This window comes from Chlorocebus sabaeus, chromosome 14 (assembly GCF_047675955.1).
Source record: "Chlorocebus sabaeus isolate Y175 chromosome 14, mChlSab1.0.hap1, whole genome shotgun sequence".
Lineage (NCBI taxonomy): Eukaryota > Metazoa > Chordata > Mammalia > Primates > Cercopithecidae > Chlorocebus > Chlorocebus sabaeus.
In genome coordinates, this window is record NC_132917.1 from 27,247,506 (window position 1) to 27,264,631 (window position 17,126).

Genomic DNA, 17,126 nt, shown 5'->3' on the forward strand with positions numbered 1-17,126 from the left:
TTTATTTCTTAGATCAAGGCTTATGGAACAGGATTTGCCTGAATCACAGGATGTGATTTCTTCCTCTACCACCTCTGTTCTTGTGGCTCAGAAGACTGTTCTATGCTGTTGTGACTATAAGAAAGCAAAACATTCTACTGACCACAGCATCTCCTTTAGTTCATCATGCAATGACTCCAGTCTGTCTCATCTTCCTGTCTTTTCTGAAGGAACAACTTGGGAATTCCGGAGCCATAGTTTACCTATTTCCAACAAAAAGCAATCATCTGTGTTCAGGAACCGAGGCAAAACCCTGCCTCCTTTTCGGCTCTCAGAGCCCCAGAAATCAAAACTTTTTCAGAATTTGGCAGATCTTTCACCCTTACAACCTCAGAACTCTTTTATCAGCTCTATTTCTGAACCCCTAAATATCTGCAAACAAAAAAGGAAAAAAAATGATGAGAGAATGAGCAAGAGTCATTTGACATCAGATCATGAGCCAAATTCTCTTTCCAAGAAGAGACCACGACCTCCAAGGTGGGCTACATTCAAGCTCTCTCCTTCAGTTAGAAGGGAGCTAGAAGGACATATGTCTCGGAAGGTTTTTGCGTTGCAGCAACAAACAGCACCTTTACCTTTGAGGAAATCATGGGCAATGCTGAATTATATAACTGAAGTACAAGGAGGAGTTGCTGAATCAGAAAAACCCCAACCTCAGTTATCTATGCCCATTCATCAAAACACTGAGCAAAATATCAACAACAAATCCTCAGACCTTCCACCATTTCAGCTCCATGTGAATGCTGGAGTGGGATCTGGATCAAATAGCACAGAAACAAAACTTTCACAGTCACTTATCTCAGATAAGCAGTTCCAACCTGGGGATGGCCCCCAAATCCTTGGATCCAAGCCTTTAGTTACATCAGTAGGCACTCTACCTCCAAGAAGTTTAGAAGTTAATGTAATTCAAGAGGAAACTCCTTTACTGAAGAATGATCGAAAACACGTGCTAGAGCTTAGTATAGAGAAGAGGGTCATAGATTTTCCAGAAAAAAGGATACAGCAGCACAAGACACAAGTGACTAATGTGGAGTTGACCCCAAGGCTATCATATCAAGTCAAAGACAGCATAAAGTTAACTCCATTGGCATTACTTCAGGTCATGGATTCAATGGGGATGATCCCAGAATCACATTCAGAATTTGCAGGTTTGTTCCCACAGCTGCCAAGTCAAGTTGTGAAACCAACGGAAACCATGGAAACAGTGAGCATAACCCCGAAACCACCAAATCAAGTCATTCAGTCAATGGAGGCAGCCCCAAGGTCTCAGCACCAAGTTACGGAATCAGAGAGGATGGCCACAAGATTACTGAATCAAGTCACAGATAATAAGAAAGTAACTCCTGTAGCACTGCTTCAAGTTATGGATTCTATGGGGATGATTAACAAATCACATCCACATACAGAATCAGTGGGAACGACTCCAACACCACAATATCAAGTCATAGAGTCAGTGAAGATGAACACATTGTTGAACCATCAAGCCACAAAACCAGAAAAGATGAATCTAAGGCCACAACATACAGTTATGGAAACTGTGGAAATGATGCCAGGACCACAGCATAAAGTCATGGAATCAGTGGGCATGACCTCAGGGTCACAAAGTCAAGTCATGGAACAAGGAAAGGCTACTACTCCAGGGCTAATACGTCAAGACACAAAATCATTGGACATGATCTCAGCACCATTATATCAAGTCATGGGTTATGCGAAAGTAATTCCAGTGGCACTATTACAAGCCATGGATTTCAGGGGGATAATTCCACCAGCACAGCCACATGTTATAGAATCTGGGGGCTTGACCCCAAGTTCACAGTTGCAAGGTAGGAGATCTGTTCATTTGGTCCTACCACCAGAGTTTCAAGATATAAACACTGTGGAGTTGGCCCTAAGACCATCAACAGAAGATACAAAATCTGCAGAGTTGGCCCCAAAGCCATGGTTACAAGATGTCACATCTGAGAAGGTAGCCCCAGTACTATTGCTTGAAGATGTGAAAACTCCTCAAATGGTAGAATGTCGGAGGTTAATTCCTGAGACACAGGTGCAAGGGATGAAATATGGGGAATTTACCAAAGGGACACAATTTAAGGAAGTAAAAGCTGCAGAGATGAGCCCCAGTGAAGCCACAGAGCCTGAAAGATTGACCCCATGGCATCAAGCCTCAGAATCTTTAGAGATGATCTCAGAACCAGGATATCAAGGAAAAGAAGCAAAGTTAACCTCTGACACCTGTCACCAAGTAGAAAAATGTATTGGGTTGACACAACCATCTTTAGGAACTACCCCAGGGCCACTAAGCCAAACTTCAGAATCTGTGGAGATGAGCTCAATGTCATTCCAAGACACTCTTAAGATGATGCACCAACTTGGAAAAGAAACGCCAGTATCACAACACACAACAAAAGAATCTCTGGATTTGATACCAGGATCAGAAATGCAAAGTGTGAAATCAGAGGTGTTGACCACAGAGCCACAGCCCCATGATATGAAGTTTGTTCACTGCAATCTAGGGCCATGTTCAGAAGTTACTGAATTGTCAGAGATACCCCCCATGTCAGAATATAAAGAAACTGTGGGGTTGGCATTGCCTCAAGTTGATAAGACCCAGGGGGTCATCCCAGTACCACCACATGCAGAAACAGGATTTTTGGAGTTGACTCTAGGACCAGGCATGCAATATGAGAAATCAGAGCCACTACTGCAAAATTTGGAATCTATGGAGTTAACCAGTGAGTCATCTCCATCAGTGATAGGATCTAAAAATTTAATTACAGAACCAAAACCACATGTTATGGACCTGACCCCAGGGCCACGGCTCCAGGGAGAAAAGTCTAAGCAGCTGGATCTAGAGTCACAGTTGCAAGATATGAAATATGTGAATCTAATCCAACAGTCAACTACAGGAGTGGTAGAATCTGAGGAGATGATGCCAGAGCTACTGCTACAAAGTATGCCACTGGAGGATTTGACTAAGATGGAAGAGCTCCAAGGTGTAAAATCTGTGGATTTAAATCTAGGCCCATCTCAGCCAAGTGTCAAATCTTCTGGATTGACCCCAGGGCCACAGTTGCCAAGTGTCAGATTTTCAAAGGTATTTCCAGGACCACTTCTTCAAGGCGAAAAACCTGTAGATTTAATCTCACAACTCCCACATTATGGTGTGAAATCTGATGAATTGACCTCAGATTCCCCAGTTCAGGACATCAAATTGTCAGATTTTACCCAAGAGCCAACACATCAAAGTGTCAAATTTGTTCAGCTGACTCCAGAATCACAACCTCAAGATGTGAAATTTGTGGAACTAAGCCCAGGACTATGCTTGCAAGATGTCAAATTTTCTGATTTGATCACAGAGCCAAAGCATCAAGGTTTCAAACATATGCAGTTGATACCAGGAGCTCAGCTCGAAGATACAAAGTCTCTAGGTTTTGTACCAGAGTCATCTTTGCAGTCAAGCCAAGGGCCACACATTGAAGATATGAAATCTGTTCTGTCTACTGAAGGATCACAGTTTCACAGCATGAAATCTGTGAAATTGACCTCAGAACTACCATTTCAAAGTGTAAAATCTGAGGAAGTAAACCTGGGGCCATGGCAGCAAGATATCAAATTTTCTGAATTGACTTCAAGGCCAAAGCTGCAAGGTGTCAAATTTGGGGATCAAACCCCAGGATCAATGTTTCATAGTGTGAATTCTGTAGAGGTGGTTCCAGAGTTAGGGCTGCAAGATTCCAAATTAGCAAAGATATTTCCAGGAACTCAAAGTATGAAACAGGTAGAGCTTAACCCAGAGCTGCAGCTACAAGATGTCAAATTTTTTGATATAGTACCAGGAACTCAACCTCAAGGTGTGAAATCTTTAGACTTAAACTCAGGGCCACAGCTACAACGTGTAAAATTTTTAGAGATGACCCCAGGGCCAAAGATGCAAGGTGTACCACCTGTGGCAATGGCTCCAGGGCCAGAGGGGGAAGGGGTTAAGCCTGAGTTGTTAGTACCAGAGCCACTGTTTCAAGGTGTAAAATATGTAGCAGGCAACCAAGAACCAAGCCTTGAAGCTGAAGTTTCCTATAAATTAGTCTCAGAGCCACAAATGCCAGATGCAGAATCCGTGGAGTGGACTCCTGGGCCACAGTTGCCCAGTGTAAATTATTCTGAGTTGACCAGACAACCACAGTTACAAAGCATGAAATCTTCTGAATTGATGCAAAGACCACAGTTACAAGACGTAAATGCTGTGGAGTGGAGCCCAATCTTAAAACTTCAAGGTTTCAGATCTGAAAAGCTAACCCCAGAGCCACTACTAGAAGATATAAAATCTGCAGAATTAATCCCAGGGCCACATTTGGGAGATGTGAAAACTATGCAGTTAACATCAGAGCCAGAATTGGAAGATGTCAAATATATGACGTTAACCCCAGAGCCACAGGCAGGAGGTGTAAAACTTGAGGAAGTAACCCCAGGCTCAAAGCTTCAATCTGAGTTGCTGACCTCAGGATTGGAAGATATGCAATCTGTCACCTTAACTCCAGGACTATGCCTGGAAAGCACGAAATCTATGGAGATAATTCCAAGTCCACAGCTGGAAGGTGGGAAATCTGTGGCGATAACCTTAGGGTCACAGACAGAAGATGTCAAATCTGTGGAATTCACCCCTGATTCCGAGCTTCAAGGTGTAAAATCTGTGGAGTTGACTCCATGTTCAAGAATTCAAGATGTAAAAACTGAGGATTTGATCCTAGGTACACAGCTGCAAGATATGAAAACTGGAAAATTAAAACTAGGGCTAAAGATGCAAGGTGAGAAGTCTATGGCTTTTGCACCAGGGCCATTGCTTCAAGGGGTTAAATCTACGGAGATGCTTCAAGGGCCTCAGCTACAAAGCATGAAACCTGAAGAACTGACTTCAGTCCCACAAATGCAGTCCCACATGAAATTTGGGAAGATTACTCCATGTTTAAAGCTTCGAAGTTTAAAATCTATAAAGGAGACTCAAGATCCACATCTGCAATGTGTAAAATCTGTAAAGTTGACCCCATGGCAAAAGAGGCAGGTAGTAAAATTTGTGAATGTAACCAGAGGAGAAGAGTTTGAAGAAGTAAATTCTGTGGATTCAGTGCTAAAGCAACAGTTTCAAGGGATGGCACCTGTGGATTTAACCCTTGAGCCTGAACAGGATGGTCAGGTATCTGTAAACTCACAGGAGCAGCAATGTGTGAATTTTGAGCAAGTAAAGAAAGGGTCTGAGTCAGAAGGTGTAATGTCTTCGGAGTTAATTCCAGAGCCAAAATCTGAAGGTATAAAATCTGTAGACCTCAAGTCTGACCTACAGTCGAAAGGTGTAAAATCATCTGAATTGACTCCAGAATCAAATATGCAAGATGTAAAAACTAAAGAATTTAAACATGAACCACAGTTGCAAAGTATGAAATATCCCAAGTTGACCCCAGGACCACAGTTGCACCAAGTGAAACCCTTGGGCTCAACTGTAGAGCCACAGATTCAAAGTGTGAAAATTCTGGAATTAAACAAAGACCTAGAGCTTGGAAGAATGAAATCTGTTCAGTGGATAACGAGACCTGAGTTCCAAGGTCTAAAACCTGTAGGGTTAAATCTTGGGTCACAATCTCGAAGTGTCAAACCCACAGAATTGAAACTTTCCATACAGTTGGGAGATATGATAGCATCTAAATTGGTTCTAGAGCCAAAACTTCAAGGTGCAAAACCTATGGAGTTTAACCGTGGGCCACAGTTGCAGTGTGTAAAAACCTCTGAGTTGTCTTCAGGACCACAGCTGCAAAAAGGGAAAATGCTGGCATCAACCTCAGAGCCACAACTTCAAGGTGTGAAAACTGTGGAGCTAAACCAAGACTCACAGCTTGGAAGTGTGAAATCTGTGCAGTGGATACCAGGACCTGAGTTCCAAGGTGTAAAAACTATAGGGTTAAATCTTGGTTCACAATCTCAAGGTGTCAAACCTGGAGAGTTGAAATCTTCCATAGAGTCAGGAGGTGTAAAGTCATCTCAACTGACTCTAGGGCCAAAACTTCAAAGTACAACATCTATGGAGTTTAACCTTGGGTCACAGTTGCACTTTGTGAAAGCTCCTGAGTTGTCCCAAGGACCACGGCTGCAAAAAGAGAAAATTCCAGCATCGACCTCACAGCCATATTTTCAAGGTGTGAAAACTGTGGAGTTAAACCAAGACTCAAAGCTTGGAAGTGCAAAATCTGTGCAGTGGATATCAGGACCTGAGTTCCAAGGTGTAAAAACTGTAGGGTTGAATCTTGGTTCACAGTCTCGAGGTGTCAAGCCTGCACAGTTAAAATCCTCCACAGAGTTGGGAAGTGTAAAATCATCTGAACTGACTCTAGGACCAAAACTTCAAGATGCAAAATCTGTGGATTTTAGCTTTGGGCCACAGTTGCAATGTGTGAAAACTCCTAAGATGTCCCAAGGACCACAGTTGCAGAAAGGGAAAATTCTGGTGTCAACCTCAGAGCCACAGCTTCAAGGTGTAAAAGATGTGGAGTTAAACCAAGACTCACAGCTTGGAAGTATGAGCTCTCTGCAGTGGATACCAGGACCTGAGTTCCAAGGTGTGAAATCTGTGCTAAAATGTGGTTCACAATCTCGAGTTGTCACAACTGTAGAATTGAAACCTTCAATACAATTAAGAGATGTGAGGTCATCTGAGTCAATTCCAAGGCAAAAGCTCCAAAGTATACAACCTTTGACATCACTCCAGGAACATCAGTTGCCAGGGCTTGAACCTATTGATTTGAAATCTGGGCTACAGTTGAGAAGTGTGAAATCATGTGGCCCGATTTCAACATCAAAGCTGTGTGATATTAAATCTGTGGCATTCAAACCTGGGCTTCATTCACAAGATGTGAAATCTTCTGAGTTGACCCCAAGACCACAGTTGCACAAAGTGAAACCCATGGAGGCATACCCAGGAACACAGCTGCAAGATGTGAAGTCTCCAGTGTTTACACAAGAGCCACAGTTTTCAGGGGTGAAATCTGGAGTATTAAGCCAAGAGCTACAATTACAAAGTGATAAAACTATAGCGCCGAACTTCTTACTACACTTGAAAAGCATGAAATCATCTGAATTGGCTCATCAGACAAAGCTTCCAGGTATGAAATCTGAGGAGTTCAACTCTGGGCCACAATGGCAATGTGTCAAATCTTCTAAGTTGAACCCTAAGACAAAGTCCCAAGACATGAAGTTTATAGAGTTAAACCCCAGTTCACAATTGAAAGATATCCCATATTCTGATTTGACCACAAAGACCAAGATTCAGGGTGTCAAATCTACAGACTTCAAACCTGGGCCACAGTTGCAAGGAGTGAAATCTTCTGAGTCTATACTGAAGACAAAGCTTCAAGAAATGAAATTAATGGAATGCAACTCAGGCCCATGGTTGCAAGATTTGAAATCTTCTAGGTTGATCATGGGTATAGAGCTTCAAGACATTAAATCTATGGATCGCAGTTCTGCACCACACTTACAGAGTGTGAAATCTTCTGAAGTGATTCCAGGGGAAAAGCTTCAGGGTGTGAAATCGGTAGAATTCAAACATAGTCCAAAGTTACAAAGTGAGAAATCTGATTTGACCCTGGGGAGGAAGTTTCCAGGTGTGAAATCTGTAGAGCTGGAATCAGGCCCACAGTTACAAGATATAACATCTTCTGATCTGATCATGGGTATAAAGCTTCAAGATGTAAAATCTGTGAAGTTCAGTTCTGGACAACACTTTCAAGGTATAAAATCTTCTGAGTTAACCTCAGGGACAAGGCTTCAAAGTATGAAATCAATGGATTTCAATTCTGGACAACAGATACAAAGTGAAAAATCTTCTGAGTTGATTCAGGGAACAAACCATCAAGATGTAAAATCTGTAGAATTCCACCATGGTCCAAAGTTACAAGGTGTGACATCTTCTGAGTTAACACCAGAGACAAAACTTCAAGGTGGGGAATCTGTGGAGTTCAACTCAGGCCCACAGTGGCAAGATACAAAATATTCTAACTCAATCATGGGGACAGAGCTTCAAGATGTAAAATCTATGGAGTTCAGTTCTGGATCACACTTGCAAGGTATAAAATCTTCTGAAGTGATCCCAGTGACAAATCTTCAAAAAGTGAAATCTGTGCTCATGCCTAGGCCAATGCGGCAAGATGTGAAATCTTCTGAATTGACTCTAGGTACAAAGGTACAGGATACAACATCTTTGGGGTTAAACTCAACTTCACAGTTACAAGATAGAAAATTATCTATGTTGACACCAGGGATACACCTTCAAGGTGTGAAATCTGTAGAATTCAATCCTGGGGCAAAGTTGGAAGATATGAAATCTGGGTTGATAAAGCTTCAGACAGTGAACTCTACAGAGGGCAACCATGACCCAGAATTGCAGGTTGCAAAACTCTCTAAGTTGGCCTTGGAATCAAAGATTCATAGTGTGGCACCTTCTGAGTTCAATGCTGAAAAGCAGCAGCAAGATGAAAAATCTCATAAATTGAATCCATGGCCAGACCTTCAAAGTGTAAACTTTATGGTGTTCAATCCTGAGTCACATCTGCAACATAGAAAATCTTCAGAATTATGCACGGGGACAAAGCTTCAAGATGTAAAATCTATGAAACTCAATCTTCAGCAACAGTTGCAGAGTGTGAAATCTTCTGAGTTGTGCCTAGGAACAAGGCTTCAAGGTACACAATCTTTAGATTTCAACCCTGGACCACAATTGCAAGGATTAAAATGTGCCAAGTTGACTCCTGGGCCTGAGCTTCAAGGTATAAAATCTAAGGGGTTCTGCCTTGGACCATGTTTGCAAGATGTGAATTCTTCTGTATCCATTCCAGAGCCACCACTTCAGTGTGTAAATTCTACTGGGTGCAACCCTGGGCTACCTTTGCAAGGTGTAAATTCTGCATCCATTCTAGCACCTAAACTTCAGTGTATAAGTTCTAATGGGTGCATCCCTGGGCCAAATTTGCAAGGTGTGAATTCTTCTGCATCTATTCCTGAGCCACCACTTCAGTGTGTAAATTCTATTGAGTATAATTCTGGGCCACATCCACAAAGTGTGAATTATTCTGCATCCATTCTAGGTCCCAAACTTCAGTGTGTAAATTCTAGTGGGTGCAACCCTGGGTCAAATTTGCGAGGCATGAATTCTTCTGCATCCATTCCAGAGCCACCACTTCCGTGTGTAAATCCTACTGGGTGTAGCCCAGGGCTACATTTGCAAGGTGTGAATTCTGCATTCATTCCACAGTCACAAGCCCAGCGTGTAAATTCTATTGGGTGCAACCCAGAGCCATATTTACAAGGTATGAAATCGCCTGAATTAACTCCAGTTTCAAAACTTCAAGGTATGAATTGTTCTGAATTGAACCCAAGGACAGAAATTCAAAGTGAGACACCTATGATATTCAACCCTATACCACATTTGCAAGGTTTAAAATCTGAATTGACTCCAGGGTCAAAGTTTCTATGTGCAGCACCTATGGAATGTAACCCTGGGCCACAGGTGCAGTATGTGAATTCTTCTGAGTTGAATCCAGGGCTAAAATTACAATGTATAAATTCTACAGAGAGCAAACTTGAGCCACACTTGCAAGGTGTAAAATCAGGGACAAAATTTCAAGTTATGAAATCTTCTGAGTTGCATCCAGGGCCAGAGCTTCAAGGTATAAAATCTGTTGTGTTCAACTCTGTGCAACATTTACAAGATATAAAATATGAACTGACTCCAGGGACAAAATTCCAAGATATAACACCAAAAGAGTTCAACTCTGGCGCACAGCTGCAAGGTATGAATTCTTCTGAGTTGAATTCAGAGTCAAAATTTCAATGCATAAATTCTATCAACTTTAATCCAGGGCCACAGATACAAAGCATGAAACCCTCTGAACTGAACCCTGGGTCAGAATCTCAAAGTACAAAATCTATTCTGTTCAATCCTGGACCACACTTGCAAGGTAAGAAATCTTCTGAGTTAACTCCAGGAACTAAGTTTCAAGAAGTCCAATTTTTGGAGAAGCACCTTGGCTCACAGCAAGTTGTACAACCTGTGTTCACTTTGGGTCCTCAGAAAAATGGTATGAAATCCGTGGTATTTTTACCAGAGCCACTGCTTAACGATGTAAAATCCGTGGAGATAAACAAACAGCCATTGCTTTATGATGCAAATTCTGCAAAAATGATTTCAGCCTCTGAGCTGCCGGACATAAAATATGAGGTATTTACATTAGAGCCATGTTTTCAAAAAGTGACATCTGTGGAGTTAAAACCAGAACAGTATCCCCAAGGTATGAATTCTGAGGAGTTGCATTCACACCTCAGGCAGCATAGTATGAGATCTGTGGTATTTGTACCACAGCTATGTTCTCAAGATGTGAAATCTGTGAAGTCAACTCTATGGCCACAACCTCAAAGTGTAAATTCTTCAGGGTTGACATCATGCTTTGGGTCAAAATGTGTTAAATCTGCGGCCTTTGCATCAGAGCCATGTTCTCAAGATGTAAAACCTATGGAACTGACACCAGGGGCCCAACAGCAAGGTATAAATTATCAAGAGTTGACTTCAGGATGGCAAGATGATGAATCAATGATGTTGGCACCAGAGTCAACTAGGAAGTTCCCATCAGGACCACTGTTGACTAGTGTCAGATTTTCAAATTTGTCTCCAGAATCACAGCAACAAGGTGTGAAATCTTTGGAGTTTACTCTAGAGCCAAAGTCGCAAAGCATAAAACATGTTAAATTATCTTCAGTGTCTCTGCAGGAAGCTATAAAATCTGTGGAATTAGCACCAGGGTCACTGCTTCAAAGAGTGAAATATGGGGAGCAAACTCCAAAAACAAATTATCAAATCATGGAATCCTCTGAAATAATCCCTAGACCAGGGCATCAGTTTACAAAATATGCAGAGATGATTCCACAGCCAATGTATCAAGTCCCTAAATCTGCAAATTTGATTTCAATACCAATTTATCATGCCACAGAATCTTCAGAAATAGTGCAAGGATTGGCACATAAAGGCATAGATACTGTAGAGAAATCTGTGGGGTTGACCCCAAAGATAACAGGTAGAGCCATTGAATCCTTAGGGATGCTGCTGCAGCCAGATCTTCAGGTACCAAAATTTGTTGATCTGACTCCAATGGTAAGGGATCAAGGCTCAAAATTCTTAGGATTAACTCCAGAGAAAAGCTACCAAATCCTAGAAACTATGGAATTGCTCTCTCGGCCACGGGCCCAAGTCAAGGATTTGGGGGAGTTATATATGAAGCCACTGCAGCAAACTGTGGAGTATGAAGGGATTACTCCGGAACTCAAGCATTACTTTACAGAAGCTATGAGGTTGACCACTGAGGCAAGGATACATGCAAATGAATTCTTTGGAATGACCCCAAAGCCAACAAGTCAAGCCACTGGATTTGCAGAGAGATCCCCAAGGCTCTGTACTCAAAACTTAGAATGTGTGGAGGCGATCTCTGAGAAAAGACTGCAAAGGGAAGAATCTGTGGTATTGATTCCAAAGTCATTACATCACGTCCCAGATTCTGCTTCAGGGATGATACCTGGGTTAGGACATCGAGTTCCTGAATCTGTGGAGTTGACTTCTGAGTCAGGAGTGCAGGTAGAGAAAACTTTGCAATTAACCCCCAAACCACAGCATCATGTGGTATCTCCAGGGATAATATTAGGGTTAGGACATCAAGTCCCAGAATCTGTAAATCTGACCTGTAAGCAATGGCTACAAAGGGAGGAATCTTTAGAGGTGCCCCTGAAGCAAACAAGTCAAGTTATAGGACATGAAGAATCTGTAGAGCTCACCTCTGAGGCACGGCAGCACAGGGAGGTATCAATGGGGCTAACAAAGTCAAAGAATCAAAGTATGAAATCTCCAAGGACAACCCCAGGACCACTGGGTAGAATTGTAGAATTTATGAGGATTAGTCCAGAGCCACTAGATCAAGTCACAGAATCTGCAAGGACACAGCTTCACGTTGCTCAGTCTGAAGAGGTAATCCTCGTAGATGTCCCAAAAGTTGTTCAATCTGTGAAAGTGACCCCTGGACCACCATTTCAAATTGTAAAGTCTGTGACAATACCAAGGCCAACCCCTCAAATGGTAGAATATATTGAGTTGACTCCAAAACTGCAACATGTGAGACCTTCAGAGCACCACTCAGGGCCATGTTTGCAAGATGCGAAATCTACGAAATTAATCATAAAGCCAAAACACCAGATTTTGGAAACAATGGAGTTGACAGGGTTTCAAATTGTAAAAACTATGCTAATCCCAGGGCCATCCCTTCAAATCGTAAAATCTGAGGAATTAGCACCAGGACCAATTCCTCAGGTTGTAGAACCAATAGGAGTAGCCCTAGAATCAGGAATTGAAGCAATAAATTGTGTGGATTTACTTCCAAAGCCACATCTTCAAGAACTGATAGTATCTGCAGAATTAACTCCAAGGCCATGTATTCAAGTGAAATCTGAAGAATTAACCTCACCGCAAACATCTCCATTTGAGAAACATACGATATTGACTCATAAACAAGGGCTTCAGGCTGTGAAATCTACAGTGATAAAAACGGAGCCTCCTAAAGTTATGGAAACTAAGGATTTGAATCTAGGACAGGTGTGTCAGAATAGGGACTGTGAGAAGTTAACATCAGAAGAGTTACAAGTAGGGACTGACTTCTCTAGGTTCCTACAAAGCTCTTCAACCACACTCATTTCAAGCTCTGTCAGAACAGCATCTGAATTAGGAGGACTTTGGGATTCTGGGATACAGGAAGTATACAGAGCTTTGGATATAAAAAACCCTGGGACAGATATTTTGCAGCCTGAAGAGACCTATATAGACCCTACTATGATACAATCTTTAATTCTTCCCTTGGCCCTTCGTAATCAAAGCTCTGATAAGACAGCTAACACTGTGGAAAACCCATGTCCTGAGATTCCAGGAGTGGATGTCATATCTAAAGAGACAACTAAGAGGAAGCAAATGGAGGAGCTAGAGAACTCACTTCAGAGACATCTACTACAAAGCTGGAGATCACTATCTAGGACATTCCGGGCAGAATCAGGGGTTCAAAAAGGTCTCATCAAGTCTTTCCTGGGTAGACAACACAATGTCTGGGAGAGTCATGCCTGGAGGCAGCGACTACCAAGAAAATATCTCTCTGCTATGCTAATGCTGGGTAATATTTTAGGGACCACTATGGAAAGGAAACTTTGTTCTCAAACATCTTTAGCAGAAAGAGCCACTGCAGATACCTGTAAATCTATTCAGAATTTATTTGGGATTCCAGCTGAACTGATGGAAGCTTCTCAGAGCCTGCCAGAGAAGGGTCCAGTTACTATTTCTCAGCCTTCCGTGGTCAAAAACTACATTCAGAGACATACTTTTTATCATGGTCATAAGAAAAGAATGGCCTTAAGGATATGGACACGTGGCTCCACATCTTCCATAATACAGCAATATTCTGGGACTAGAGTGGGAATAAAAAAGACAAATTCAAGGTTCAGTGGTATATCCCAAGAAGTCATTCAGCATATGCCTGTCTCATGTGCAGGGGGCCAGCTTCCTGTCCTGGTAAAGTCAGAGTCTTCCCTCAGCATATTTTATGATAGAGAAGATCTTGTTCCAATGGAAGAAAGTGAGGACTCACAGAGTGATTCCCGGACAAGGATTTCTGAGTCCCAACACTCCCTCAAGCCAAATTATCTTTCCCAGGCTAAGACTGACTTCTCAGAACAGTTCCAGCTGCTACAAGATCTGCAGCTAAAAATAGCAGCAAAACTCTTAAGGAGTCAAATACCCCCCGATGTGCCTCCACCTCTAGCTTCAGGTCTAGTCCTAAAATACCCTATCTGCCTACAGTGTGGCCGATGTTCAGGACTTAACTGCCATCATAAATTACAGACCACTTCGGGGCCTTATCTTCTTATCTATCCACAGCTCCATCTTGTACGCACTCCTGAAGGCCATGGTGAGATTCGGTTGCATCTTGGCTTTAGGCTGCGAATTGGGAAAAGACCCCAAATCTCAAAGTATCATGAAAGAGATAGACCCATCATATGGAGAAGCCCTATATCACCATCACGAAGGAAAGCTAAAATCTATACTCAAGCTTCCAAGAGTCCTACTTCCACAATAGATTTGCAGTCTGGGCCTTCCCAGTCCCCTGCTCCTGTACAATTCTACATCAGGCGAGGACAACGCAGCAGCCCTGACCTAGCAGAAAAGACAAAAATTAGAGCACCTGGGCACTATGAATTCACTCAAGTTCACAACCTACCAGAGAGTGACTCTGAAAGCACTCAGAATGAAAAACGGACTAAAGTGAGAACCAAAAAGACCTCTGATTCAAAATATCCAACGAAGAGAATCACCAAGGGACTTAGAAAACACAGAAAGTTCTACAAAAACAGCAGAACCACAATAGAGAGTCCCTCTAGGGAATTACCAGCCCATTTAAGAAGGAAGAGGATTGGAGCAACTCAGACAAGTACTGCCTCTTTAAAAAGACAACCTAAGAAACCTTTCCAGCCCAAGTTCATGCAACTGCTTTTTCAGAGCCTAAAGCGGGCATTCCAAACAGCACACAGAGTTATAGCTTTTGTTGGGCGGAAGCCTGGGGACAGGACAAGGCCAGACAATTTGTGGGCAAACAAAAACTATTATCCAAAACAAAACACCAGGGACTATTGCTTACCAAGCAGTATCAAAAGAGAGAAGAGGTCGGCTGACAAGCTAACACCAGCAGGCTCAACCATTAAGCAGGAGGACATATTGTGGGGAGGAACGGGCCAGTGCAGATCAGCTCAACAGCCAAGAAGAGCTCACTCTTTCCAACCCAGACCTCTTAGAATGCCCAAGCCTACAGATTCCCAAAGTGGTACTGCTTTCCAAACTGCCTCGATGGGGCAGCCTCTGGGAAGTGTTCAAAAGGACAGTAGTAGCAGATCAAAGAAAAACTTCTATAGAAATGAAACCTCCAGCCAGGAGTCTAAGAACTTGTCCACACCAGGAACCAGAGTTCAGGCCCGAGGAAGAATCCTACCTGGTTCCCCTGTGAAGAGAACCTGGCACCGACACCTTAAAGAGAAACTCACACACAAGGAGCACAACCACCCTAGCTTCTATAAGGAGAGAACCCCACGCAGTCCTTCCGAGAGAACCCGTCATAACCCCTCTTGGAGAAACCATCGCAGTCCCTCTGAGAGAAGCCAACGCAGTCCCTCGGAGAGAAGACATCACAGTCCCTCTCAGAGGAGCCACCGTAGTCCCTCTCAGAAAAACCATTCCAGTCCCTCTGAGAGAAGCCGTCGCAGTCTCCCTCGGAGGAATCACTGCAGTCCCTCCGAGAGGAGCTGTCACAGTCTCTCTGAAAGGGGCCCTCGCAGTCCCTCTCAGAGGAGCCATCGCAGTCCCTCTCAGAGGGGCCATCGCAGTCCCTCTCAGAGGGGCCATCGCAGTCCCTCTGAGAGAAGACATCACAGTCCCTCTGAGAGAAGCCATCGCAGTCCCTCTCAGAGGGGCCATCGCAGTCCCTCTCAGAGGAGCCATCGCAGTCCCTCTGAGAGAAGACATCACAGTCCCTCTGAGAGAAGCCATCGCAGTCCCTCTCAGAGGGGCCATCGCAGTCCCTCTCAGAGGAGCCATCGCAGTCCCTCTGAGAGAAGACATCACAGTCCCTCTGAGAGAAGCCATCGCAGTCCCTCTCAGAGGAATCATCGTGGTCCCTCTCAGAGAAGGTATCATAGTCCCTCAGAAAGAAGCCGTAGCAGTCCCTCTGAGAGAAGACATCGCAGTCCCTCTGAGAGAAGACATCACAGTCCCTCTGAGAGAAGACATCGCAGTCCCTCTCAGAGGAGCCATATCAGTCCCTCTGAGAGAAGACATCACAGTCCCTCTGAGAGAAGACATCGCAGTCCCTCTCAGAGGAGCCATCGCAGTCCCTCTCAGAGAAGGTATCATAGTCCCTCAGAAAGAAGCCGTAGCAGTCCCTCTGAGAGAAGCCGTAGCAGTCCCTCTGAGAGAAGACATCGCAGACCCTCTCAGAGGAGCTATCGCAGTCCCTCTCAGAGGAGACATTGCAGTCCCTCAGAGAGAAGCCATCACAGTCCCTCTGAGAGAAGACATCACAGTCCCTATGAGAGAAGACATCGCATTCCCTCTGAGAGAAGACATCGCAGTCCCTCTGAGAGAAGCCATCACAGTCCCTTGGAGAGGAGCCATCACAGTCTCTCTGAGAGGAGCCATCGCAGTCTCTCGGAGAGGAGCCATCGCAGTCCCTCTGAGAGGAGATCTCACAGGTCCTTTGAGAGGAGCCATTGTAGGATTTCGGAGAGAAGTCAAAGTCCCTCAGAGAAGAGCCACCTCAGTCCCTTGGAAAGAAGCCGTTGCAGTCCCTCTGAGAGGAGAGGACACAGTTCCTCTGGGAAAACCTGTCACAGTCCCTCTGAGAGGAGCCATTGCAATCCCTCTGGGATGAGGCAAGGGAGGCCCTCTGAGAGGAGCCATCGCAGTTCCTGTGAGAGAACCCGTCACAGTCCCTCTGAGATGAGGCCAGGGAGGCCCTCTGGGAGGAACCATCGCAGTCCCTCTGAGAGGAGCCGACGCAGTCCCCTTAAGGAGGGACTCAAGTACAGTTCCCCTGGGGAGAGGCCCAGCCATAGTTTGTCTAGAGATTTCAAGAATCAGACAAGTCTCCTCAGCACCACACATAAAAATCCCAAAGCAGGACAAGTGTGGAGGCCTGAAGCTACTCGATGAGGCGAAGCCCGCCCCTATTATTCACTGTCCTAAGTCTTCATCGTGCTGCTCTTTCCAGGCTTCTTTCCTGCTCAGCCACTGCCTCCAATTCCTGCGCCCTCGGCGTGGAAAGGCTTCCATGTCTCTCTACCGGGGGAAGGCGTGTGAGAATGGGTCTGTAATTTCTCTAAGATCAATAAAGGGGCAGTACATGATCTCCCTGTGCATCTGGACTGAGACCACTGGGCGGGTGGGTGGGGAAGGCAGGCTGGAAGGACACGAAGAGTTATGC

General features: G+C 44.0%; 1 protein-coding gene across 1 annotated transcript in view; it reads left to right on the forward strand.

The window, feature by feature from the left end:
- SPATA31H1 (SPATA31 subfamily H member 1) overlaps positions 1-17,051 on the forward strand; it is a 41,406-nt gene extending 24,355 nt beyond the window's left edge. The window contains exon 5 of the mRNA XM_073022883.1: positions 13-17,051. Within this exon, the coding sequence (XP_072878984.1) occupies positions 13-16,855 (16,843 nt within the window). The 3' untranslated portion in view covers positions 16,856-17,051. The remainder of the gene's footprint in view (positions 1-12) is intronic.
- The last annotated feature ends 75 nt before the right edge of the window (positions 17,052-17,126 follow it).